At 52.8% G+C, this 25,661-nt stretch overlaps 1 protein-coding gene across 1 annotated transcript in view; it reads left to right on the top strand.

Annotated features, from left to right (window-relative positions):
* The window catches only part of TMEM131 (transmembrane protein 131), a 2,512,175-nt gene that overhangs the window by 985,137 nt on the left and 1,501,377 nt on the right, over positions 1-25,661 (top strand). Inside the window, exon 12 of the mRNA XM_069636582.1 lies at positions 1,173-1,281. Coding sequence (XP_069492683.1) covers positions 1,173-1,281 — 109 coding nt within the window. The remainder of the gene's footprint in view (positions 1-1,172; positions 1,282-25,661) is intronic.

Below are 25,661 nucleotides of genomic sequence, written 5' to 3'. Positions count from 1 at the left end.
TATTGTAAATTTACCGTCTTACTATGTACCTCCCGTGTACCGCTCCTAAGAAATGCACCCAGATGCCCTTGTGTCCAGCACGCAACACAAATAAAATAAATACAAATAAATACAAATACAAATGCGTGGTATGGCCACGGGTGGTGGGGTGGGGGTCCCTTGTTGTTTGGGCTGCCTGTGGAGTGTGTTCCCGGCTGATGGCAGCACGCGCGGGCCCTTTCCACACGATTTGGCTGGCGCGAGCGGGGTATGCACAACCCTTTCCATGCCATTTGACTGGCAGGAGCGGGGTATGCTATTTCGCAGGGGTACGTGTAGCCCTTTTGACGTGATTTGGCTGGTGCGAGCAGGGTACGCTCCCAATTTTTCAAGTGATTTCGATGGAGGTGGGCTGTATGCTGGGCCACAGATGGCGCGGGTCCTTGCGCCGTATTGGCCATTTCACTGGCTTTTTTCTTCGCATGTGGCGGTGTTGGGAATGTTACTGGCGCTGCTTGCTCTTCATTGCGGCACGGCTACTGATGCGTCAGGAAATCCATGAATACGCGTGCCGCGCAATTGCTGGTTTGCGCCACGGCTGGCGCACGCTCCTTCTCGGTGCGCAGCGCTTGCGCTGCTTCTGTGCTGGATTCTATGAATCTGGCCCACAGTGTATTATGAGACAGGAATTCAATTGTGCACAGTAGAGACAAGCAAGGATAAAAGGGATGCAATAAGCACCATTTTAGAGATGCAAACCTTTTCTTTGAAACAGCAATCCTAAAAGAAGGTGCTCCCCTTCCCCAGAGGAGGAGCATAAGTCCTCAGATCTCAATTTGTCCCTCCATTCTGTCTACAAAGTAGGGAAATGGCATTAGTGGTGCCCCACGAGGATCCTGTGGACACCTCCAGCAACAAAAACTTGCTGATGCTCTCTGGAAGTAGTGGTCACATTTCGAATGCATGAGGTAGGAGATGTTGAGAACGTTTTACAGGAATTCCAATGAATTAATAAAGAATGAAGTTTTATTCTGTGATGTGGCAGATATAGAGGTTAGTTATAGCTATATTCTTTACTTGTGTTTTCTGGAAGCAAAGTAAATCACACTTATGATGAAGTATTTTATTACAAAATAGAAAAACAATAATAGAATTGGTCTTTTAGCTGTTCAACTAATTGTGTTTGTTTTCAGAGCATTAAGGCCACACCTCAGAATGAAGCCATAACTGTGCACTTCAAGCCACTTACACTAAAAGCTTCAGAAAACCGGTATACCAAAGTAGCAAGTATTAGCTTTGATGGTAAGTATCCATTCTTCATATTGGTTATTGTTTAAAACCTGTGTCAAAAGCAACTCATTTGTATAAAGGGACACTCCTTCATGAAGTGATTAGTGGTGAAAAGAATGACAAAGCTTGTCTTTTAAGGTGAGTAGGAAAGAGTAATGTACCTGTCCTGTGTGATAATATAGGTGAATCATGATCCTAATGTTGTATTTCTTAGGGAGGAATGGTATTTTTGCATGTTGTGTGTGGATTGTGGAAGATGCTTCAACACATTTTGAGCACACATTTTACCTTTCTTTTAGATTATCTGAAACCATCAGTATTCGGGTTGAGCAGCAGGTTGAGGAGTATTAATAATTTCCTACAGCACACTGATCAATTGTCGATATTTTTATTTTATTTGGAATATTGGAACTATCCATGCTGTTTCTCAAAGTTCAATATCAAAGAATTAGGAAGGTTGAAGAGACTGACTTGCACAAAGCAAAGTGATGGTAATATGCAGGTCAGTAAAAAAAGTTTACCTTGTAAAATGATCACTGGCCTGGGATTACGTAATCTTCAGACTAAAAGTTTAAAGAGATATATTTAAACTCCATCCTCCCATTGTACTTGGAATTCAGATTACTCAAGTCTCCCTAAATAGCTTCTGGGTTCCTATTTAGGGGTTTGTTCAAACTTAGCCATGCAATTGGTGCTGTAAAATGCAAGATTAAGAATATCACAATTCAAAATCTATCAAGAAGGTTAAAGACATGCTTTACAGGGAAAATAAAGATTGCTAAAGACATTGGAAAATGCAATAGGATAAATCACCTTGCTTAAACATCAACTTCACAAAAACATGCGTCTTTTTTCCTTTTCCCTAATGAAGTTGTTTCATGGTATGGCATGACCACAATGAAAACTCGGTTTATCTGGTTTTTATTTCAGGATTTCCTCTTCAGTCTGTTTTCTAGCCCAACTACATGCATTACCACAGCCATAATCCTGACCCTCTGTCAACAGATGTTAGGGAGATTTATCATTTGTATGCTTCATCCCCTCTCCTAGTGAGACCCCAGCACTGTTTGTTGGTCTTCTGGAACTTTTTCCTTCTGTCCTGAATGAGTGGAGCCTTTTTCCACTCATTCATTCTTATGGTCTCTGTCCTTTGGAACTCTGTTCTGTGTTTTACCTTTATTATATAGGGTCTACTTTCCTCCATATCTTTTTTAAGGCATAACTTTTGCAGTACCCTGCTCCTTATGGGCAGTGTTGCTGGGAACCTTTTGGGTTCTCATTTGAGATTCTTTCTTTTTAACTTTGTTTATTTTAAATCAAGGCAGGATGGCAAATATACAAATCATGACATATCACAAGCAATGCTTATTCAGGTTCTTTGATCCCCAGTCCTCATTTCCCCCATCAGGCTTCCTCCCTCCCACCTCCCTTCGGCCTCTCCCTCCCTTAGGTTTGGAGGCGGAATTTTCCCTTCTGGGTTATCCAGTTCGTCCCTTAGCGTCTATGTGTCTTCTTCAGGATTCTCTTGGTGTTTCAAGATCCATCGGGCCTTGGTCGGTTTGTAGGTCTGGGCGGGGAAGCGCTGGTCGTATTCCAGCACTGGGCTCCAAACATTCTGAAAGCGATGGAGCGTTCCCGCCTGTGCTGCCGTGACCTTCTCTGCGATCAGGATGTCCCAGAGTTTAGACCACCATTGGGCTATGTGAGGTCCTTCTGGGGATTTCCAGGCCCTGGCCAACACCGTTTTCCCCGCCAGAAGGCAGTGTGTCAATAGTTTAGACTTGGTCCCGGAGCGCGGGTAGATCGCGGGGATCGGGGCTCCCAGCAAGACTTGTTCAGGTTCCAGAGGAATCGCCGTTCCCGTAATTTGTGCGATGGTCTCTAGGCATGTCCTCCAGAACTGTCGTATCTTTGGGCAAGCCCACCACATATGGAAGAAAGAGCCTGGGTGACCACATCCTCTCCAGCAGGCATGGTCCACATGTGGGTTCATGTGGTGAAGTCGAATGGGCGGGTAATACCACCGGAGGAGCACCTTGTATGCACATTCCCTATTGGTAACGCAGGTGGAGGGGGTATGTGTTCTGGTCCAGATGTCCACCCAGGTTTGGTCCTCGATCGGATGACCCAGGTCCGCCTCCCATTGAGCCATGCAGCGGGTCTTTGTGGACAGGAAGTCCCTTAGCCTATATAGGGTGGATACCCTGCCCCGGGTTGGAAGGTCCCCCAGTGTCAGCTCCAGGGCGGTGGGCGGGCGAGTTGCTGCCTGCAGAGTCTGGGGGTGTGAGCACCAGTGGCGTAGCTGGATATAGGTGAATCTGTCCCTTTCCTGGAGTTGGAACTCTCCTTGCATTGGGCGAAGGTGAGGGGTGTCCCTCCCATATATAGCTGGTCTATGGTCTCCAGCCCGCCCTTTATCCAGTTCCGGAAATTGCGGGGGTCTGCTCCGGGTGAGAAGGACGGGTTATGGAAGACCGGGGAGCATGGGCTCAGTCCTCTTGGCACTCCCTTTTGCTTTAGAGCCCAGTCCCAGGAGCTAAGGGTGTTTTCGGTTGATAGGAGGAGGTCTCCCCAGTGTGTTCTAAGGGGGGGCGGAATGTGTGGCAGAAATCACAAGGGTAGAGGTGTTTGTGATTGTTCCAGCTCTACCCACCTGGGGCGGTTTGTTATGGTTTGCCATGCCTGAATCTGCTGGTTGTGCTGCCACACTATAGGCCTTCAAGTCCGGGACCCCCAGACCTCCTAGCTTGGAGCCCCCAGCATCGTTTTGAGAGGGATTCTCACTCTCTTACCTTTCCAGATGATTTTCAGCATTTTCCTTTGGATGTCCCTGAGGGTTGGTGTGGGAATCGCTACTGGGAGGGAGGCGCAGGCGTATAGGAACCTCGGCAGTAGGTTCATCTTGCATGCTGTGATGCGCCCCAGCAGTGAGATCTCTTGGGTCTCCCATCGTTTCAAGTCTCCTTCCAGTTCTTTCAGTAGCCGGGGGAAGTTGGCTTTGTATGTGTCTCTTGGGTTAGCCGGGATGTGGACTCCTAGGTAGGGGATGGCCTTCTTCACCCATGTCATCGGGCACATCGCCGTCAGTGGCTCTCGTTCTGCTGGGGTGAGCCCGATGCCCAAGGCCGAAGATTTGTCAAAGGTTATGGTAAAGCCTGAGACCTCATCATAGGTGGTAAGTTCTCGTATTGCCTGTTTCAATGATGATTGGGCTTCTGAGATCGTGAGTAGGACATCGTCCGCATATAGGGCGATTTTATGTTGGTTGGGGCCGTCCTGCAGCCCTTTAATCTGATCGTCTCCCCTAATCCTCTGGGCCAGAGGCACCATGGTGAGAGCGAAGAGTAAGGGCGATAGCGGGCAGCCCTGCCGGGTTCCGCATGATAGGGGGATCGGAGCTGAGCTGTGTCCATTAATTCTTAGACTCGTACTTGGGCTCTTATAATTGGCCAGCACCATTGTCTGAAAAGTTGACCCGAAGCCGAAGGCCTCTAGGGTAAGTTTCATAAAGGGCCAATCTACTCGATCAAATGCCTTGGCTGCGTCCAGAGCCACTTAGACCAGTTTTTGGGAGCTCCGGGAGGCGAGGTCCACCAGGTTCAGGGTTCTCCGTATGTTGTCTCCCGCTGATCGTTGGAGGATGAAGCCTGCTTGGTCGGGATGAATGATCTTCGGGAGAACGTGATTCAGGCGGTTTGCCAGGATTTTTGAATATATATTTGCATCAATGTTTAAGAGTGCAATCGGTCTGTAGGAGGCTAGACTCCTTGGGTCCTTTCCTGGTTTGGGCAGGAGGATGGTGGTTGATTCCTGCATTAATGGGGTGACCGCGCCTGTGTCTCTGAAGGAGTTGAACAGGGTCACCAGATGGGGGGTCAGTTGTGGCATGAATAGTTTATAGAATCTGGTCGAAAAGCCGTCTGGGCCTGGGGCTCATGTTTTAAGCGACTTGATGGCCTCCTCGACCTCCTCCCCCGTAATGGGTTCCTCCAATTCGTCTCTCGTTGTGTTGGCGAGACGGGGAACCGCTGCCCTCTGTAGATATTCCACCTGTTGCGGTCGGTTCCGAGGGGTTGCCTTCATGATTTGGGTCAGGTAGTCTGTCGCAAGCTGTTGTTTTTCGGGCTCTGAGTATTGGGTGACCCCCTCAGGATCACGCAGGCCTGCAATCGTGTTGACGCGTCTCCGTTTGGCTAGTTTGGCCACCAGGAACCTGTTCGCCTTGTTGCCCTTCGCGTAATATGATTGTTTGGCTTTTGCCATCAGTAGGGCGGTTTGTTCCGCATAGTGGGCTTCAAGCTTTTTCCTCGCTGTTCGCATGATCCTTTGCGTCTTAGGGGACCAGCCTTTTTCTTTGTGGATTGCCTCAGCCTCTCTTAGCTCGTCCTCTAAAGCTATTTGGGTCTGGTGTCTGTTCCGGTGGTAGGCCGCTCCTTGAGCAATGAAGGAGCCCCTGATTACTGCCTTCATGGCGTCCCAGTTATTTGCTAGTGAGGTGTCCGAGGCTGGGTTTTCGTCAATTAAGTTTTTAATTCCTGTCGCGATCTTGTCTCTCGTAGCCATGTCATTGAGAATCGGGTCATATAGGGACCATTTGCGTGGGTTATTGAGATTGGGGTCCTGAACCCGGAGTTCCAGGAACACTGGAGCGTGGTCGGACATGGCTCTCGTGCCGATGGAGACCTCTTTGACTGAGGGGAAGGTGTGCGGGGAGATCAGGAATAAGTCGATTCTTGAGCAAGTGCGGTGTACGAACGAGTAAAAGGAGTAGTCTCTTTCGTCGGGGTGAAACACCCGCCACAAGTCTATTATCTCCAGAGACCTGAACAGCCGGAGGAGGCTGAGTGCTTGGGCGAAATCGCTTGGAGTCGGGGGGTGTGACCGGTCTTTAGTGGGGTCGGGAACCCCATTGAAGTCCCCTCCGACAATTGTTTGGCCCTCCACAAAACTAGCGAGAGTCGTGCCCAAGGAGTCGTAGAAGAGTGATTGTCCCGTGTTAGGGGCATATACCGAGATGAGGGTGTATAGGTCTCCCAAAAGGAGGCATTTGACTGCTGTGTATCGGCCTTCCGGGCATGTTTTTGTTTCCAGGATTTGCGGGTTCAAGTCTTTTCTGAAGAAAATCGCCGTGCCCCCCTTTTTGCTTGGGCCGGAGGCAAAAAATTGAAGCGGGAATGATCGAGAACGAAGCCGGGTCACGTCCACCGGCAGCAAGTGGGTCTCTTGGAGCATCGCTATCGCAGCGTTTTCGTCCTGGAGCTTTAATAAGATTGCCTTTCGTTTGTTAGGGGAGTTCAGTCCGTTAACATTTAGGGAGAGGATTCGCAGAACTTGGTGGTCCAGAGGTGTCCCATTCTCTATCTCTTGAGTTGGGGGGGGGAGTTTGGATCGGTGGTTCAGCTGCCATGTTCGTCATGAGATCTTGTAGTACCATCCTGCACTTGATTTTTTAACGCGGGACCTCAACGGGGGGCTGCAACTTTAACTGGTGGGTAGACCGACATTGTAAGTACGGGCATACCCTTGGCCAACGGGGCCGGATGTCCCATTGCGTATCAAGTACTGTGGGTTTCCAAGGAACGAAAGTTGGAAAGTGTCCTTGGAGTGGGTATGAACCGTGGGTATGGTCCGCCGTCTCCGCCCTCGAGGCTCGTCAGACTAGGCGTTATGTGGCGGGTCCGAATTCAGGCCGGGTCAGAGGAGACCAGGGAAAGATGCAGTTGGAGCCTGGAGGTGCGGGGGGCGCCATTGTTCAGCTCCTTTTGTTGATCCGCTGGGTTGATGACTATGGCGTACATTTAGGTTTTGGGGAGGAAAGCGGGCCGGAGTCCTCAGCTCCCTCCGGGGTTGGTGTGGAGAGTTCCTGCGGCGAAGTTGGATGCATGATCCTCTCCGCATCCTCCAAGTGACTGATCCGGCCTAGGGTGCCTTTATATGTGAATTGTAGAGCCGCTGGAAACAGCCATCTGTAGCGGACTTGCTGCTCCTGAAGGAACAGTGCCAGGGGTCGGAGTGCTCTTCTTTTCTGAAGGGTGAGTGGTGAGAGGTCCTGATATATTTGGAGTGGCGTGCTCTGAAACGTAATTTCCTCCCCTTGGCGGCTGATCGTCGAAAACGCTTCCTTGGTTGTGAAGAAGTGGACCCTCGTAATGACATCTGGGGGGGGGTCAGAGACTGCCCCACGACGCGGGCGAAGTCTGTGGGTACGATGTAGCAAGAGCTGAGATTTATCCAGGTCTGGGAGGAGGACCTCAAAGAAGCATCCCACGTAGTCCACTAGTTTGTTGTCGGGGACGGAGGTTGGGACCCCCCGAATGCGGAGATTATTGCGGCGCGCCTTATTTTCAAGGTCCTCATGTTTAAACTCCAGGAACTCGCATTTCTGATGCAGGGAGTCAACGGCTCTTCGCATTTCCCCTAGAGTGGTAGCGTGGTCCCGCGAGTGGTCTTCGATTTCTCTGAGCCTCTTTTCGGCCCCCGTAACCCTTTGGTCTGTCTGTTCGATTTTGATGGTGAGTTCTGATAGGCATGAGCGGAACTCCGACTTGATGTCCGCCATGAAGGCTATCAGGTCCCCTTTGGTAGCGAGGGCTCCCCCGTCTTCCTGTTGTTTCTGTGGGGTGAGTTTGGGGGGCTCTTGCTTCTTGCTTTTATCTAGTGTAGTGAGCATGGTGGAGATATCTGCGCCCTTGCCAACCTTCGTTTGCCTAGACATGATGATCGTGTTTGGCGGTCTTGGCTGGAAGAGTTGCGGCGGGGCCAAAGCTGTGCGCCAGCCGCCTAGGAGAGTTCAAGCATGGGAGTGCGAGTGAGAAGTCCGAGTAGCTGTGATTCCGCAGTAGTCTGGGTCGCTAGCTGGATAAGTGGGCTGGGGCGCCCCAGGAAGCACTGAGTGGTGCGTGAAGGGAGGGCCCGCGAGGTCGAGCTTCTCTGGGTGGCTCTCGGGGCTTATCTCGTGGCCTCCGTGTTTCCCCTGTCGACCTGGCCGAGTGCAGCCCCCGATGAAGTTCTCACATGTTCTCCGGGCAACCCCGGCACGATCTGGCTGAATCCGTGTTGGCGGGTCCGTCTGCTACTCCTCATCGGTCCCCCTGAAGCCCGTCACCATCAGGTTCGCAGTATGTTGTTGAGTTCTGGCGCGGCCGCCATCTTGGTTTCTTCGAATGGCGACGGGGGAGCGGTTCGGTCGCTAAGTTCTAGGAGAACGCTCCAGCGTTCGGGGGTCATTGTAAGCCAGGTTGTGCCTCATCGGTTCCGATCGCTGTAGATGGCATTGGCGACTTGGATACTCGGTCAGAACCGCTTGAATTTGGCGGCGGCGGCGGACATCCCACAGGCGGCCTCAAGGGAGCGACCACATCAATGGCGCTCCAAGCCACGCCTCCAGATTCTTTCTTTATCCTCGAGTAACTACAGTTCTTAGGGATAGACTGCTACTTATATCCTTCCTAAAAGTTACACTATGAGAGATTAGCACACACCACCTTATGTGGACTGCTAAGGGGATACCTAGTATGCCTATTCTCTCTGCTCCTGTGACTTTTTAGTCACATAGACAACCTTCTAGTTATGGTTGGTGGCAGTGGACGTGTTCTACCAACTATTGTGTTTACTGCATACTGTATTCAGTCTCGGTTGTGCACAATAGGGTCACCTCTGATCTAACATGGTGGCTCCTTTATTTTTCTCGCCATTTCTAGCATGTTTTTTCTTTGTTAGCCCTTCTTCTACCATTCTGGGAGCGGGTGGTCTGTGTGTGTGTTTTGCCTTTGGTGGGAACCTTTGGGTGTCCCTGCCTAGGCTCCAATGTGTCTGGGCAGGCAGTGAGGAAGGAGTTATTCACTCCCCTGCCCTTTGTCTGCCCGAGTGCGTGAATGAAACCAGTTACCCCTGGGGGTCTGGCTGACCTGATTGGACAGCCACCTGCCCCTTTCTGTAAACTGCTGAGATATTGCAGAGGAGGGCTCCAGAGTGTCTGGGCAGGCAGGCAGTGGTGGAGGAGTTTTCCACCCCCCTGTCCTTTGTCTGCCAGAGTGCCTGAATAGGTACCAGCTCCCACAGGGGGTCTGGCTGTCCTGGTTGGACAGCCAAACGCCAATTTCTGTAAAATGCTGAGAGAGATGGCAGAGGAGTGTGTGCTGGAACTGTATAAAAGGGGAGGTTCCGGAGATGAAAGGCAAGTCGACCACTGGAAACTGAAGTAACTGAAGAAGACGACCAGAGATGCCTGTAGACCCTCTGCAACACTGTGAAGCGACCACTGCTGTCCTGACCCTGCGACAGAGGAGCTCCGAAGAGGACTCCTTCCCTTTGGCTGGTGGGAACAAACAGCCCTGAGATGAACTACAAGCTGAGCCATCTCCGGAGGTGCTGTGCCTCTCCAGAGCTGCATACCGCAAATACCAGGAGACCTTCGACCCAATTGACGTACATCGTCTTTGAAAGACCTAATCCGTCCTAATCTTTGCCTAGCCTCAAGTGGAACTCCAGAGACACAATCTGACTCATCCAAGTCCCCTCCTCACCAGAGTGCAGGACTTCAGGAATCAAAGAAGATTGACTGGGGGAATTTTGTCCTTTGTTGCTGGAGAAAAGGCACCAAAACCACAGACTAACCAGAGAATCTGGAGAAATACGTGCCAGAGGTCCTCTCTCAAGATTGCTGTTGAGATATCCCAATCATTGTCCTGCCTTTCGTCACCAGACCAAGGAATCCGGGTCGATCAATGCTGCATAGAGGAGAATCCAGCCACAAACATTTCTTCTAACCTAAGGTACTGTAGGGTGAAAAGGTATTGCTTACCTTGAACCAAGAAGTCACTTCAGGGTGTTGGAGTGCACAAAGAGGTGTCCAGGGTGACAATCCTATCCCTGACCCAAGCTGCTGCTTGTGTCACTTTTGCAACCTCTTTAACATGGTCTCCGCTGTTGTGTTGAGTCTGCAAGTATCCTTCTGTAGAGATAATAAGTATCCTCAGGACCCTTTGCTGTTTCCCTGCTTCATAAGACTTTGAGCCCTCTGTAGGGTAGGCATGTATCACAAGTATGACACTGACACAATAGGTACAATTTGTAAAAACCTTTATTGAAGTTTCAAATGGATTGTGTCCTCCAACATATTCCTCATCTATGACATGTAATGTCCACGGCTGTGCTCCTTTGGACATTCTTTAGGCAGAGGGCGCCCTTGCGTCGATGGCGTTTGATCGATGTCCCTCGAGGGCCTCTGTTTAGGGTGACGTTATCGGATGTTATAAGTAGCACGCACGGCACCCGTAGCCTCTGTTCCGTTTTTTTCTGCAAACGTTTTTGCTTTGCGAACTCGGCACGCCTCATGTTTCCTATTGCATTCAGTATTATGTTGTATTATGTCTTCTTCCACCCAGACGACCGGCTTCAAGAAGTTTTGGGACTGCGGGTACAAGATGTCCATCACGGACCCGCATCGTATTTGCTTGTGGTGCCTGGGCGAGGAGCACGCTACGGGCGACTGCTCGAAGTGCCAGTCGTTGACTGCCAAAGCCTTGCGGGACAGTAGAGGGGAAATTGAAGGTAGGCCGTATTTCCAAGCCCCGTAGGTCTAAGTCTACTGTCGAGGGGGGACTCTCCTGGTCAGAAGAAGTCCAAGAGATCTAGCTCCCAGAGTGGTACCCGCCACTCTTCCTCTTCGTCGAGGCGGTCCATGAAGCGTCATTACCGTTCGCCTTCCCTGTCCTCATCAGATGACGACTACCCGAAAAAGGTGGCCTACCCCACTAAATCCTCTACCCCCGAGGAATGGGAGTCTTTTCGTGAGCAAATGCTGCAGATTTTCCAATCTCAGGGCACAGTTCTGTCCGTGCCTTCTTTTGAAGCCGGCAAGGAACGGTCTCGACCCGACACTCGTGCGCCCTTGGGCCCGGGTAGCCGGCGAGATAAGCATCGGAAGCCGTCAAGGTCCCGTTCGGACAAGGCACAGGGGGATTGCCAGAGACATGCCAGGTCCAGGTCACGTTCTTCGTCTCCAGCGAAACCGTCGAAGCCTGTGAAGTTGTCAAGAAGGTGTCGACGCCATCAGCGCTGTGTCAGTGGAGTGAGTCTGTCAGGTCTTTACACCCGGTCAGGCTCTTGAAGCTGTCAGCGCCATTGCTGATGCCATCAGTGCCGGATGGGCAGAATTTACTGATGGAAGCCCCTGTGGCGTCTATCCTCCAAGGAAGGCTCCTTCCAAGTCGGTCAAGCCTGTCCCTGAAAAGGGGTGTACTCCTGTCCCTAGGAAGGAGTTTTTTCAGTCTCTCCAGAATATGAAGATGAAGATGGATCCGATGAGGATGTGGGTCCTTTTGGTCTTCCATATGGGACTCCCAATGTTCCGGAATGTTTCATTTCTGAGGAGAGTCTGATTGAGGATCTGCGTAAGTCCTTGCATGATTCCAGTGGCCTAGACACTCCTCCTGAGATGGAGTTTATTAAGCCAGAGCCTTGAGATCATGCAGAATCTTCTTATCGGAGACTGATGTTAAGGGTTGTAGAGTACCTGGGTTGGTCCAGGCCTCCGGTAGAATATGATCAGGATAACCTTACTGACATCTTGGATCAGGGTCCGTCCACTTACCCGGTGTTGCCATTTCATGTGGCATTGCAATAGAGGGTGGCTGCTACTTGGTATGCCCCGAAGTATATTCCGGCGGTTAACAAGTCGTTGTCAAAGAAATACCGCCCATCCAGTAGAGACCCCGGCTACCTGTCCGCACACCGCACTCCAGAGAGTTTGGCGGTCCAGGGTCTAGGGCCACCTCAAAGCAGGCAGCGTACCCTACCATCCCTCCTGATCGGGATGACAAACGCATGAATGGATGGGCGAACAAGGTATTCTGCTGGGAGTACTGCACTGAACTCAGCCAACTCTACCTGTGCCTTAGCAAAGTTTTCGCACACTCTGTGGAATTGCATTTCGCTAGCGGCTGAGCATATTCCCGAAGGGGAAGAAAGGGATGGCTTTCTAGCTATTGTGCAGGATGGCAAGGATGCCATGTGTGAATCCCTTCCGTCTGGGTTGGACACTGTGGATAGTGTTGCAAGCTCCATGGCTACGAGCACCGTGATGCGCAGATTTGCATTTTTGCAGAAGTCCATTTTTGCACCAGATGTGCAGGCCTGTCTTCTCTACATGCCCTTTGACGGGTCGCATCTTTTTGGCAACAAGGCTGACAAGAGACTTGAAGTTTCAGACCTCCAAGGCAGCTGCCAAATGTTTGGGCGCTGCTGTCAGACAACCTCAGCCTTTTCTTCCTAGGGCACAGCAATGGAGGGATGGTTCCTTTCGATATTACTCCTCATTTGGAAAGGTGAGAGGGATGGCAAGTCAAAGGGGCCAACGCAAGTTCCTTCGTGGTGGATGAGGTAGGGCTGCCAAAGCTGCTCAGGCAGCTGCCTCTTAGCATCAGGCACTGCCGCTTCTTAACCGCTCTGATGCCTTGAGCCATTGTTCTGGGTACTGGGTCACCTAAAGTCATGGGTGACGGATGATAACTTTTCTGATGCTTGTTAATCTGCTTAGAATCACATGCTTTGCATATGGTCCGACATCCAGTGGTAACCGCAGAGTATTGCATCTTGTCTTTCGGGGACCGAAAGGGAACGTCGGCATAGGCGTGTCTGTAACACTATCCCTATCGTGACGTGTAGTGTACCCAAAATCCCTCACGCGCCGAGGTCCCTCAGATTGTTTTTATTCCGCCCAGATAACTGGTTGCCCTATAGCGGAGCCCTTACAAGAGACATTGTTTATCTTTACCGACTTGTCGGTTATTCCCCGTTAAGTGACTTCGGTCACAAGAACATCTTCGATGAATGCTACAGGGGATTCGTCTACGGCTGTGGATTTCGGCACCTAAAATCAGGCGGCCGGTTTTCCACGTGGTTGGGCCCTCTGGCCGACCTATACAGTAGGGAGAGTGGGGTCGGGGTGGTCATATTGTCGGTATGTCTTTCCTCCTTTCCCCTCTTTTCCCTTTTGGTCCGGTCATCTTTCCCTTTAGCTATGGAAAGGACACCTTTTAGATTCTGCCCTAATTGTAGGGTCAGATATCCTTGGAAGGACGAACACAGGACGTGTAACGCCTGTCTCCCCCTAGAGCACGATGAAAAGCGGTGTGCGGCCTGCAAACTCCTTCAGCCTAAGACCCTTAAGGAGCACCATGTAAAGCGGTGGGCCGCGTATGGTATGTCGCTGGTGGAACCCGATTCCCCCACCGCCACCCCTGCTGGGAGTGACGGGGGTACTTCGGATGACCAAACATCCGTTGCGGATGTTATAGACCTCGAGGCAGACACTTCTAGGTCCGCCACGCCTGTCCCCGACCCTTTAAGGCCTGACTCTGGTCTCGCTACAGGGACAACACCCGGCGACAGGGGCGTACAAACGCATCACACTAAGCAGACAACCCCTACACTGTTTTCGACTTATTCGTCAAAAAAGGTGAAGGCGCCAACAGGGCCGCCGAAAATGTTGCCGGTTTCCTCAGATCGTTCTGATCCAAAGCCTTCCCCACATCCGCAGCAGCGTCTTGCGACTGGGCAATCAAAATCAAGTAAGGGCGCTACTCCAAAAACTTCACACAGCAAAGCGCGGAAATCCGCCGGTCACGAAGGCCTCGGTAGGCCCGAAAACTACAGCTAGGCTTCTACCCGGAAAATCAGCCGCTAGGCCCAGTAGTGCCGCGGAAGGTAGTACACCTATCGATAGACCATCGGAGCTTCTGTCTCACGCTGATTCGGTGACTATCGAAAGCAGTATCGAAAGAATTACGGCAGCGGTGGGTCTTACCCCGGTTCCGCCTAAAGTTATGGGACAAGTGCGTAAAAAGTTTCAGATGCGCATCGGGATCCCGATTCTTACGATACCTACGAAGATAGTCAGGAGCCTCTTTCCGACACCCTAAGAGACTCTTTTTGACGCCATAGGGTGGAGAACGCCATTGTTCCATCCGTAGGACTGCTTGGGTCCACCAAATGGACTACAGAGAAGTTTGAAGGGTGTATGGATCGACTGGCGAAGATTATCAGTTTTTCTGATCATCCTCCTCCAAAAAGGTCTCAGGTAGACCCTAACCTCCAATTTCCTTCTCAAATTCAAGAAGATCAGTCTTCTGCCTTAGTTCAGCAGGAAGACATGGACAATTATAGGGACATTTATAATGAAGAGGAAGAAGCTTCATTTCTACAAAGTTATGAGGAGGAGCAACAGGATACTACAGACAACTGCGAAGAAACCCAGCAAGAAGATCAGGACCCATGGACACAGCAAGATCAGGACACTGATGTTTTGTGCCTGGATTCTCCTCCGTCCACTCCAGCTCGCCAGGCCTCACCTGTAGATGACCAAATGGCATTCAACTCCATGTTGAAAAAAGCAGCTGAATACTTTAAAATTTCCACTCAAGACGCTGTACCTGAGCAGGATTTTGTAGAGGATATCCTTAAGGAGAAGCCTCCAACTAGCCAGGCCATCCCTCTCTTTAATTCTGTTAAGAGAAGGGTAGCCCCCTCATTGGTATCACTAGCTCAAACTCTGGCAGTAAACCCAAGAGTGCAAAAATGATTTTGCCCTTCCCCTGCCGACCCTCTATACATTAGAGGGCACGCCATTCCAGATTCATTGGTAGCGACTACCACTCGGAAAAAGGCAGGGGTAACCCTTGCCACAGGGGAATCACCTCAGGACAAGGAATCCAACCGACTGTATGCTCTAGGCAAACGTGTCACTTTGGTTGCCGCATACACTACGCGGATTGCTAATAATACCACACTATTGGCAAGCTATGCTGACGCTCAGTGGAACTTACTCCAAGAAGGCCTCCAAGAGGTTCCTGAACCCGCCAAATCAAAGCTTCTCTCCATTGTAATGGAGGTAAGACAAGTTAACCAGCATGTGATCAAAAACACCCTGGACACTGCGGAAACAGCGGGCAGGTCTCTGGCCCAAGGGACCCTACTTAAAGACCTGCTTGGCTGCGTACCTCAGGTTTTAAACCTGAAACCCAAGCTTCCCTCATCAATAGGTCCATTGAGGAAACCTCTTTGGGAAAGCGGTGGATGAGGCCTTGGAAACAGCCAAGAAGGAGCATGAGACTCTGAAGTGTCTGCAGCAGATCACACAGAAACCTCCCCACCCCCCTCCCCCGAGGGGTAATAACTCTAGGCAGTCCTTTCGAGGGAAGCCCTGCATACTACCCTTCAAGGGGTCAGAAACGCGGCAGAGATAGAGGCCCCAATCCCAGAGGAGCCACAGCCTCAGAAATGACCACCAAATGCAGGTCCCCTCCCATGTCACCCTGGTCGGGGGCGATTAACACCTTTCCCATGGCATAGGAGGGGATAACTTCAGACCAGTGGGTCATAAAGAAGGTCGCCCACGGGTACTGTGTGGAGTTCGTCCGACCTCAACAATTCAGACTGCCGTGCTCACAGCGCCTTTCACCGGACCATCTGCAGATCCTGAACCAAGAGGTGGAAGCACTGCTGGGAAAGGACACCATAGAAGCTGTCCCTATTCTTCAGGTAAATGAGGGTATTTATTCAGTGTACTTCCTTGTACCCAAAAAGGATCTCACCATGCGTCCTGTTCTAGACCTGCGCCCAGCGAACAAGTTTATAAAACCCCAGAAGTTTCCCATGGTTACACTACAAGAGGTGATCCCATTGCTGAAACAGGGGGACTACATGGCAACATTGGACAAGAAAGATGCATACTTTCATATTTCAATGTTGCCAGCGTACAGGAAATATCTAAGGTTCATGATCGAGGACAGGCATTACCAATTCAAGTTACTCCACTTCGGCATCACCTTGGCGCCAAGAGTGTTTAGCAAAGTCTTGGCGGTGGCTGCAGCACAACTGTGCAGACGGTCGGTCCCAATTTACCCTTACCTCGACGACTGGCTCATCACGGGGACTCATTTGACACATGTTTTTCGAACACCCAAAAAACAGTAGATCTTTTCAGTCTGGGTTTCTCAATCACCGAAAAGAAATCCAGTCTAGTCCGCAGTCAAATAAAACAATTTCTGGGAGCTCTAATTCAGACGAAGGACAGGCTCGTCTTCCCCTCCGAGAGGGTTCAGAGCATGCTTTTTCAGAGCCCTCAGTATGTAGCCAGTCGGGAGGTGACGGTGCACAAGGCCATGCGCTTGCTAAGAATGATGGCATCATGCATATACTTAGTTCCCACGCGTGGGAAGATCTGGTAGTTGTCTCACCAGCCCTCGTTCTCTCTGTGCAGTGGTGGTCAAGAGAAAACCTCTTGAAGGGGAAGACCTTCACCACCCCTGCAGTGGAAGCCACTCTCAGTACAGACACATCTCTCACAGGGCGGGGGGCTCACCTGCTTCAGCAGACAGCGCACAGAGTTTGGTCCTCTCAAGTAGCGTCCAACCATATATGCCTACTGGAGCTATTAGCGGTGTTCAAGGCTTTGAAGGCCTTTCAGGTGCAACTACAAGGGAGGACAGTGCTGATTCTAACAGACAGCACTACAGCCATGTATTACCTGAACAAACGGGGGGCACTCGCTCTCCATAGCTATCCAAGCTGTCCCAAGCTGTCCCAAAACATTTGGATATGGGCTCTCAAACACATGTTTCTGTTGTCCCAACATGTTCCTGGGGAACTCAATCTTCTGGCAGACGTGCTCCGCAGAGATTTCCCTCTGCCCAAAGAATACGAATGGCGCTTACACAAAGACATTGGGCCTCATTACGACCTTAATAAGGGCATGGCTGCCTCCAAAACCGTGTCTGGGTTCCCTGAATGGGGAAATACCGGGCCATTCCGAGGTATGGAGGGCCCGGTATTTCCTCCTTCAGGGAACCCGGGTCCAGTCCTTCCCCATTCCCATTCGAGCCCCTATAGGGCTCAATGGGAATGGGGAGGGAGCTAACAACGGACCCATTACAAGCGGGCCCGTTGTTAGCTCCCTGGTTCCCTCGCGGGTCCCGCAAAGGTCTGGTAAAACCAGACGTCCAGAGCGGGTCCCGCGAGGGAACCTCGTAATATTGCGGAATGGGTTTAACGGCGCCGGCACTATTAGCAGCACTGTTTAACCCATTCCGCAACAGTTATAATACAATGAGGCCCATTGTGTCCAACGTCTTCGCAGAATGGGGCTTCCCAGAGATCGACCTGTTCGCAACTCAGGAGAAAACCCAATGCCAAGACTATGCTCCAGGTACCCCCAGAACCGATCCAAGGGGAACGGTCTCTGGATAACATGGTCAGGGAAATGTGTCTATGCTCCCCCCTCCCCATCCCCCCGACTCCCCTTCTCAACAAGATAGTGCACAAGAGGCACCAGGACCCAGTTACCATGATACTGGTGGCCCTGCCAACCCTGCTTCGCTCACCTGATGGAAATGTCACTCTCCCCACCAGTGAAACTACCCTGCCCGTACAACATGTCTCAGGACAGGGGGGGGGAGACCCTACACCCATGGCCACAAACTCTGAATTTAGCAGCTTGGCTCCTGAGGTCATAGAGTTTGGACACCTGCAACTCCCTCAGAGGTGCATGGACATACTCAGGGAAGCTAGGAAACCGAATACACGTTATTGCTATGCCAGCAAATGGAAACGTTTTGTCATCTGGTGCAATTCCAAGGGCATCAATCCAATCGATTGCTCACCCACACACATTGTGCTGTATCTAACCCATCTGTTGGACACTGGGTTAGTCTTCAATTCCCAAAAGGTTCATCTGGCTGCTCCGTCAGCCTACACCACATCACAACAAAAAGTGTTGTGGTGGAAAATACCAGTGATTAAAGCCTTTCTCCAGCATGGGGTCTGGCATGGATTCACATGCTCATGAATATTCCCCGTCGTCAGGCTGGGAATCCTCGGTAAAGAAAAAATCAGTATCAGTTTCGTTTCTGATCTGTCTTTCGTAGTAGTAACCAATCACTGATCTCTGCGTCAAACTGACCACAGCCAATGACTGCCCTCTACCTAAGCCCCGCCTCTGGCAGCCATCTTCAGATTTTTACCGCACGTTCAAGTGTTGGGATCCTCGTGCTATTGCTCTCGAGCGTTAGTGCTATTTTTCACGTTTTTTCTCAGAAAAATTTCTCTTTTTTTCTGTCAAAAGATCCTCAAGCTCCACCGTTTCTTCATCCGATCAACGGGGACCCGTGTCGGATTCGTCTACGCCCCTCAAGGGTGAAGATTTCGTCGAGCCACGCTTTTGGAGGACTCCAGAAGTTTCTTAGGCCCATCTCGGACATGGCCCAGGAGAAGGGAAGCTCGACGCCCGGAAAGCTGTTCAGGGTCTGCCCTGGATGCCAGCTTCAGAATGTCTTTAAGGAGGACGAACACTCCCTTTGCCTTTACTGCCTACATGAGGACAAGACGCACGTGGAGAAGGACTGTGCGTTTTGCGGCAATATGTCGGAGCGGACCATGAAGGACCGCCATCAACGTCTCGCCAACTGGCTGGAAGGAAAGAGCCCGTCAGGCGAGAAGAAGAAGTAGTAGTCCGAGCAGTCTTCTAAGACCTTTGAGGGCACCCCGGCGACGGGGGTCCAACAGAAGGCCAAGCACCGCAGTCCGCTGGCACCGGGAGCGCCGAACGGTCGGGCTCTACGGGCGCCAGGCAGGGCGCATCCTCCCCGGCGCCATCAACCACGAGCCAACGCTCTGGCTCGGGTAAGAGGAAGGCCGAGCACCCGGCGAAGCTCCTGGAGAGACCGCGGTCGAGCTCGAAGGCCCCATCGGAGGGGGAGCGAGGCGGTGACCCTCCCCCCAAGGAGAAGGCGGTGAGTGCACCTAAGGTGGTGAAAGCCTTAATCCATCCGGCCAAGGCCTCTATCGAGACAGTCGCGGCGGCCCTGGCTCAGCCTGTGGAGGCTACACCAGTGGTGGCGACCTCGGGGCCCAGAGTCTCCCTGCCACCGCGGAGGGAGTCCTCTTTCATGCCCATCGACAGGACCCCTGTGAAACCTCCGACGGAGAAGAAAAGGGGGGGCAGGAGGTCGTTGTGGATTCGGCATCAACCTCTGAGGAAGAGCTGATCGAAGTTTTAAGCCACGGCGTTGGCGTGGAAGAAGACCAGCCCGTCGGGAGGGACCCAGACGTAGGAGACGACGAGAACGTCGAGGGTGCCGACGGGGCTCCTGACCCTCCGTCGGACTCCCCTCAACCAGTGCCGCAAGACAACTCGGCGGCCATTTTGTTGGCTATACAGTCCTTATGCTCGGAGATAAGGACAAGACTGCCGTTACCACCAACGGAGGAACTGCTCCCGATGGGGGACCCGGAGCCAGGCCATTCTGGGAGCCCTCCCCCTAAGAGAAGGATTCATCCTCCACCTCCTTTTCAGCCATCGCGCCCTGTTCAGCCCTCCTCCCCGTCCACGACACGTGGGGATGATACGGGGACTGACACGGCCGCGACGGGTACAGACGACGAGGTTTACGACGAGGATCTCCCGTCGTCACCTCCCACCCGGGCTTCCCCGCCCGACGAGATTGGATCGTTTCACTCCATGATCGCCAGGGCATCCGAGCTTTTCCAGCTCTGCCCGGAAGAGAAGAAGAAGGAAGGTTTCCTTTATTAACGGCCCGAGGCCAAGAGGAAGACGGTCCTCGCTGTACCTCTACTGGACGATATTTGGGATGAGGGCCTCGCCCTCCTCAAGAACCCATCCACAACGCCGGCTAGAAGGGATCGGTATGAGAAGAAGTACCGGGTCCCGGACATGGCCCCCTTGTGCCTTCGGGCACAGCCGACCCTGGACTCGGTCGTCTCCGCGGCGGCCAGGAAGAAAGCGGGGGGGGTGCGGCCTGTAAGTCGACCTCCCCACCAGACGGCGAGGGAAAGAAATTAGACACGATGGGACGCAGAGTCATCTCGTCGGCAGCGACGACGATTAAGGCGGCCAACGCCTTGGCTATCGTAGCCCGCTACGACAGGGAGTTGTGGTACAAACTGGCCCCGCTGCTGGACTTCCTACCAGACGACAAGAGGGCGGAAGCCCTAGAGATCTTGCAGGAAGGAGAGGTGGCGTCGGACCACGCCATTACGATTGCGACGGACATCGCTGACACTGGATTTCGCCAGTTGGGCAACGGCGTGTGCCTTAGGCGGCGTGGATGGCTCAAGGCTACTGACTTCCGTCAGGACGTGCAGACCAGAGTCTTGGACATGCCGTTCGACGGAAACAACCTGTTTGGGAAAACAGTGGACGATTCCCTTCAAGCCATCAAGGCGGACACGGAGAAGGCCCGGGCTCTTGGGGTTCTCCAGCAACGGCGGCCGCCCTTTCGGAGCGGCGGAGGCAAACAGGGTGCCTCCAAAGGTTCCAGCGGCAGATTTTCCACCTACCGTCAAGCGGCCCGTTCGTCGTCGCAGGAAGCTTACAGGGGACGAGGCAAGTCAGGCGGACCCCGCTGTCGTCACCAAGGAGGTCAAGGCGGCAAAGCCTCGTCGAAGCAGGACTGAACCGGCCGTGGTGTCGGGCCCCCACCGAAGCACCCAGGTGGGAGGCCGGCTGGCGAGCTTCGTCAGCGTGTGGGAGTCCATCTCTCCCGACCGTTGGCTGCTGGACGCCCTAGCTCGGGGTCACGCGCTCGAGTATCTAAACAGGTGCCCGCCCGTCCCCCCTGTGGCCAGGAAAGAACATCACGTCCCTCAACTTCTCTTGGAGGTAAAGGCGATGCTCAAGAAGGGCGCCATCGAGCTCGTCCCAAAGAGGCTTCGGGGCTCCGGAGTTTACTCAAGATACTTCCTCGTGAAGAAGACGACGGGAGGATGGCGTCCCATCCTGGACCTACGACGACTGAACAAATTCATCAAGGCACAGAAGTTCCGGATGGTCACCCTCCAACACGTCCTGGGTCAACTGGAGGAGGGCGATTTCCTGTCGTCGTTGGATTTGGAGGATGCCTACTTCCATATTCCCATCCTAAAGGGACACCGAAAGTTTCTCAGGTTCGTGGTCCAAGGGCGTCACTACCAGTTCAGAGCCCTTCCCTTCGGATTGAGGTCGGCACCCAGGGTGTTCACCAAGTGCCTCGCACCGGTGGCGGCGCAGCTGCGCCGAGAGGGGATCCACGTCTACCCCTACCTGGACGACTGGCTCATCCGAGCAAAGACGAAGGAGCTCGCTGTGGAGCACACGGCAAGGACCGTCCAACTACTCACGGACCTGGGATTCTCCATAAACTATGCCAAGTCCCACCTGGTGCCCGCGCAAGACGCACTGTTTCTGGGAGCGAAGCTCGACACAGTGTCGCTTCTGGCCTCTCCGTCGGAGGAAAGGACAAGGGCCATCTTGGGCAAGGTGCAGCGGATGCTGGTTGCGGACGCGGCCAGGGTGAGGTCCAACAAGTCCCTCCTCGGAATGATGTCTTCTTGCATTTATCTCATCCGCCTGTGCAGGCTCCGGATGCGCCAGTTGCAGGAGTTCCTGGACGCGCGCTGGATCCAGACGACGGGCAGCTTCGAGGAGAGGATCACACTCGACGAGAGTTTCCGACGAGCGATCCGGTGGTGGGGCACCCGCGTGCATCTGACGGCGGGCATGGACTTCCAGACCCCCGGCCACCAGGAGACAGTGACCACGGATGCCTCCCTGGAAGGGTGGGGAGCGCACACCGAAAATCTGCACGCGAGAGGCCTTTGGCTTCCGACGGAGAAGTCCCTCCATATAAACGTCCTGGAGCTCCGTGCAGTGTTTTGGGCCCTCAGGTCCTTTCTTCCGTCCCTCAAGGGCAAGGTTGTGAGGATCTTCACCGACAACACCACCACCATGTTCTACATCAGGAAGCAGGGCGGAACCAGGTCCCCAGCCCTGACCAAGGAGGCACAGGATCTGTGGCATTGGGCCGTCGCCCAAGGGATGTTTCTGGTGCCGTTTCATCTGGCAGGGATGAAAAACACCATCGCCAACTCGCTCAGCAGAGAGCTGCGCTCGTGCCACGAGTGGGAACTACGACAGGATCTAGTGGACCGCCTCTTCGGACGGTGGGGCACACCCCAGATCGATCTGTTTGTGACGGCGAAGAACTCCAAGTGCCGGAGGTTCGCCAGCAGGTTTCCCCAGCCGAGGAGCATGGGCGATGCTTTCTCGTTCCCCTGGAAGGGCCTGTTTCTATACGCGTTCCCTCCATTGCCATTGCTGATCCGGCTCATCAACCAACTCAAGAGGTCACGGTGCAGGATGATCCTCGTCGCACCTGCGTGGCCGAGGCAGATATGGTTCCCGGACCTTCTGGACTTGTCAGCGTCCCCGTCAATCAAGCTGCCAGTGGACGCGGATCTTCTCTCCAGGGAAGGAGGCGCCATCCTCCATCACGACCCGAAGTCGCTGAACTTGCAGGCCTGGCTCCTGCAGCGTTGAGTTTGGAGGATACGACATACCGGCCGACTGCAGAGAGGTTCTTGCAAAGGCCAGGGCGTCCTCAACTCTTAAATGCTATGGACACAAATGGAAGAGGTTCTCTGTCTGGTGCCACGCACAGAAGATTAACCCTCTACGGATTACGGCTCCCCAGGTACTGCCGTACCTTCTGACGCTGGCCAAGGCTGGACTGGCGCACGCGTCCATCATGATTCATCTTGCTGTGATCTCCCGATACACCAGAACCACGGGGCGGACGTCTTTGTGGTCTCATCGTCTGGTGAAAGAATTCATGAAAGGACTGTTCCCGCCGGTGAAGGCTCCGGCCCCGGCGTGGGAGCTCAACGTGGTGCTGACCAAGCTCATGGGACCTCCGTTCGAGCCTCTGCACTCGGCTCCGTTGAAGTTCTTGTCGTGGAAAACAGCGTTTCTTGTGGCCATCACCTCCGCACGAAGAGTGGGAGAGATCCAGGCCATTTCCTGCAAGCCCCCGTACTTGACTTTTCACGACACGAGGGTAGTGCTCAGGACGCACCCCTCCTTCATGCCCAAGGTGCCGTCGGACTTCCACCTCAACGAACCCTTGGTGTTGCCTGTTTTCTTCCCGTCGCCTTCGTCGCCGGCCGAAAGGACTTTGCACTCGCTGGATGTGGCTAGAGCGCTGAAGTTTTACGTGGACCGCACAAAGTGTTTTCGGAAGACGTCACAACTTTTTGTGAACTTTGGAACTGTCAATCAGGGGAAGGCTCTCTCAAAGGCCTCCATTTCCAGATGGCTCTCCGGCTGTATCATGTACTGTCATTGGTTGGCAAACTGACCGCTGCCTGGCTGTCCGAGAGCCCATTCCACCAGAGCGATCGCAGCTACCACGGCGTTCCTATCTGGTGTGCCCTTGCTGGACATCTGCAGGGCTGCTACGTGGAGGTCGACGCACACCTTCACGAAATTCTACTGCGTCGATCGGGATTCCAGGGAGGAGTCCAGGGTCGGCCAAGCAGTGCTGCGCAATCTGTTCACCTAAGGTGAGCCTGGTGAGGAGGTAAGAATTGCTTAATGTTGAGTTTGATGTAATGCTTAATGTTGAGCCTTTGCCACCTCCCGTGGTTGTGCATGTGTGTACTGCTATGTATTCTTTATTCATGAGCATGTGAATCCATGCCAGACCCCATGCTGGAGAAGGAACAAGTTACTTACCTGTAACTGTTGTTCTTCAGCATGGGTCTGGCATGGATTCACATGCGAACCCTCCCGCCTACCCCTCTGCGGCTCTTCACTTGGTCATACTGCCACTTCACGTGCTACCAAATCTGAAGATGGCTGCCAGAGGCGGGGCTTAGGTAGAGGGCAGTCATTGGCTGTGGTCAGTATGACGCAGAGATCAGTGATTGGTTACTACTACGAAAGACAGATCAGAAACGAAACTGATACTGATTTTTTTCTTTACCAAGGATTCCCAGCCAGACGACGGGGAATATTCATGAGCATGTGAATCCATGCCAGACCCATGCTGGAGAACAACAGTTACAGGTAAGTAACTTGTTCCTTATGTAAGGGGTTTAGAGGATTTATCCTCCCATTTCTTACCCAGTCCCTGGATGGGCTCCGAATGTGGTTTTGACCAGGCTCATCGGAGCTCCCTTTGAGCCTATGCATAAAGCAAGTCTGAAAGACCTGACTTATAAAACGGCCTTCCTAGTGGCTATCATTTCTATCAGCAGGGTTAGCGAACTGCAGGCTCTTTCTGTTCTAGACCCTTTTGTTACAGTCCACAAAGATAAGGTAGTTCTGCGCACACATCCCAGATTTGTGACTAAATTCATCTCAAAGTTCCATGTGAACCAATCAATCGAACTACCCACTTTCTTCCAGAACCCTACTAGCATGGCCGAAAGAAGCTTCTCCAGCATGGGGTCTGGCATGGATTCACATGCTCATGAATATTCCCCGTCAAGCTGGGAATCCTCGGTAAAGAAAAAATCAGTATCAGTTTCGTTTCTGATCTGTCTTTCGTAGTAGTAACCAATCACTGATCTCTGCGTCATACTGACCACAGCCAATGACTGCCCTCTACCTAAATCCCGCCCCTGGCAGCCATCTTCAGATTTTTACCGCACGTTCAAGTGTTGGGAGTCCTCGTGCTTAGCTCTCGAGCTTTTACTGCCTGTTTCGCGCTTTTTCAGGTGAATTTTCACATTTTTTCGGTTAATCGGGCCTCAAGCTCCACCGTTTCTATTCCCGTTAACGGCTACCCGTTGTGGGATTTTCCTACGCCCCTCAAGGGTGAAGATTTCTTCGAATCAACTTCTTGGAGGATTCCAGAAGATTCGCGGCCTACTTCGAGATGGCCCAGGATGCGAGTTCGTCGCCCGGACCCAAGCTGTTTCGCAGCTGCCCTGGATGCGGGCTGCAGAATGTGTTTAAGGAAGACGAACATTCGCGATGCCTCTACTGTCTTCATGGGGACAAAACTCATGTAGAGAAGGACTGCCAGTTCTGCAAGAACTTGTCGGAGCGGACCATGAGGGACCGTCGATCCCTTCTCGCCAGCTGGTTGGAGAAGGGCTCAAAGGGTGAGAAGAAGAAAGGGTCCGAGCAGCCTTCTAAGTCCTGTGCGGGCGCCCCGGCGATGGGGGCCCAACACCAGGCCAAGCGCCGCGAGTCCGCTGGCTCCGTGAGCGCCGAAAGGTCGGGCTCTTCGGTCGCCAGGCAGGGCGCACCTTCCCCGGCACCGTCAATTACGAGCCAGCGCTTCGGTTCGGGGAAGAGGAAGTCCGAGACCACGGGTAAGCTTCGGGAGAAGCCCCGTCCGATCTCGGAAGAGGGGGAGCGAGGCGTCACCCCTCCACCGAATGAGAAGGCCCGGGACGCACCTAAGGTGGTGAAGGCCCGTACCCCGCAGGCAAAGGCCTTTATCGAGGCGATCGCGGCGACTCTGGCCAAGCCGGCAGAGACCCCGCCAGCGAAGACTGCCTCCGGGACTAGAGTTTCCCTGCCGCCATGGAGGGAATCCTCTTTTCAG

The sequence above is a fragment of the Ambystoma mexicanum genome, chromosome 7p (assembly GCF_040938575.1).
Source record: "Ambystoma mexicanum isolate Mex_15411 chromosome 7p, UKY_AmexF1_1, whole genome shotgun sequence".
NCBI classification, from domain to species: domain Eukaryota; kingdom Metazoa; phylum Chordata; class Amphibia; order Caudata; family Ambystomatidae; genus Ambystoma; species Ambystoma mexicanum.
The sequence above is the reverse complement of the archived record's forward strand: the minus strand, read 5'-3'. Positions and strand labels throughout refer to the sequence as shown.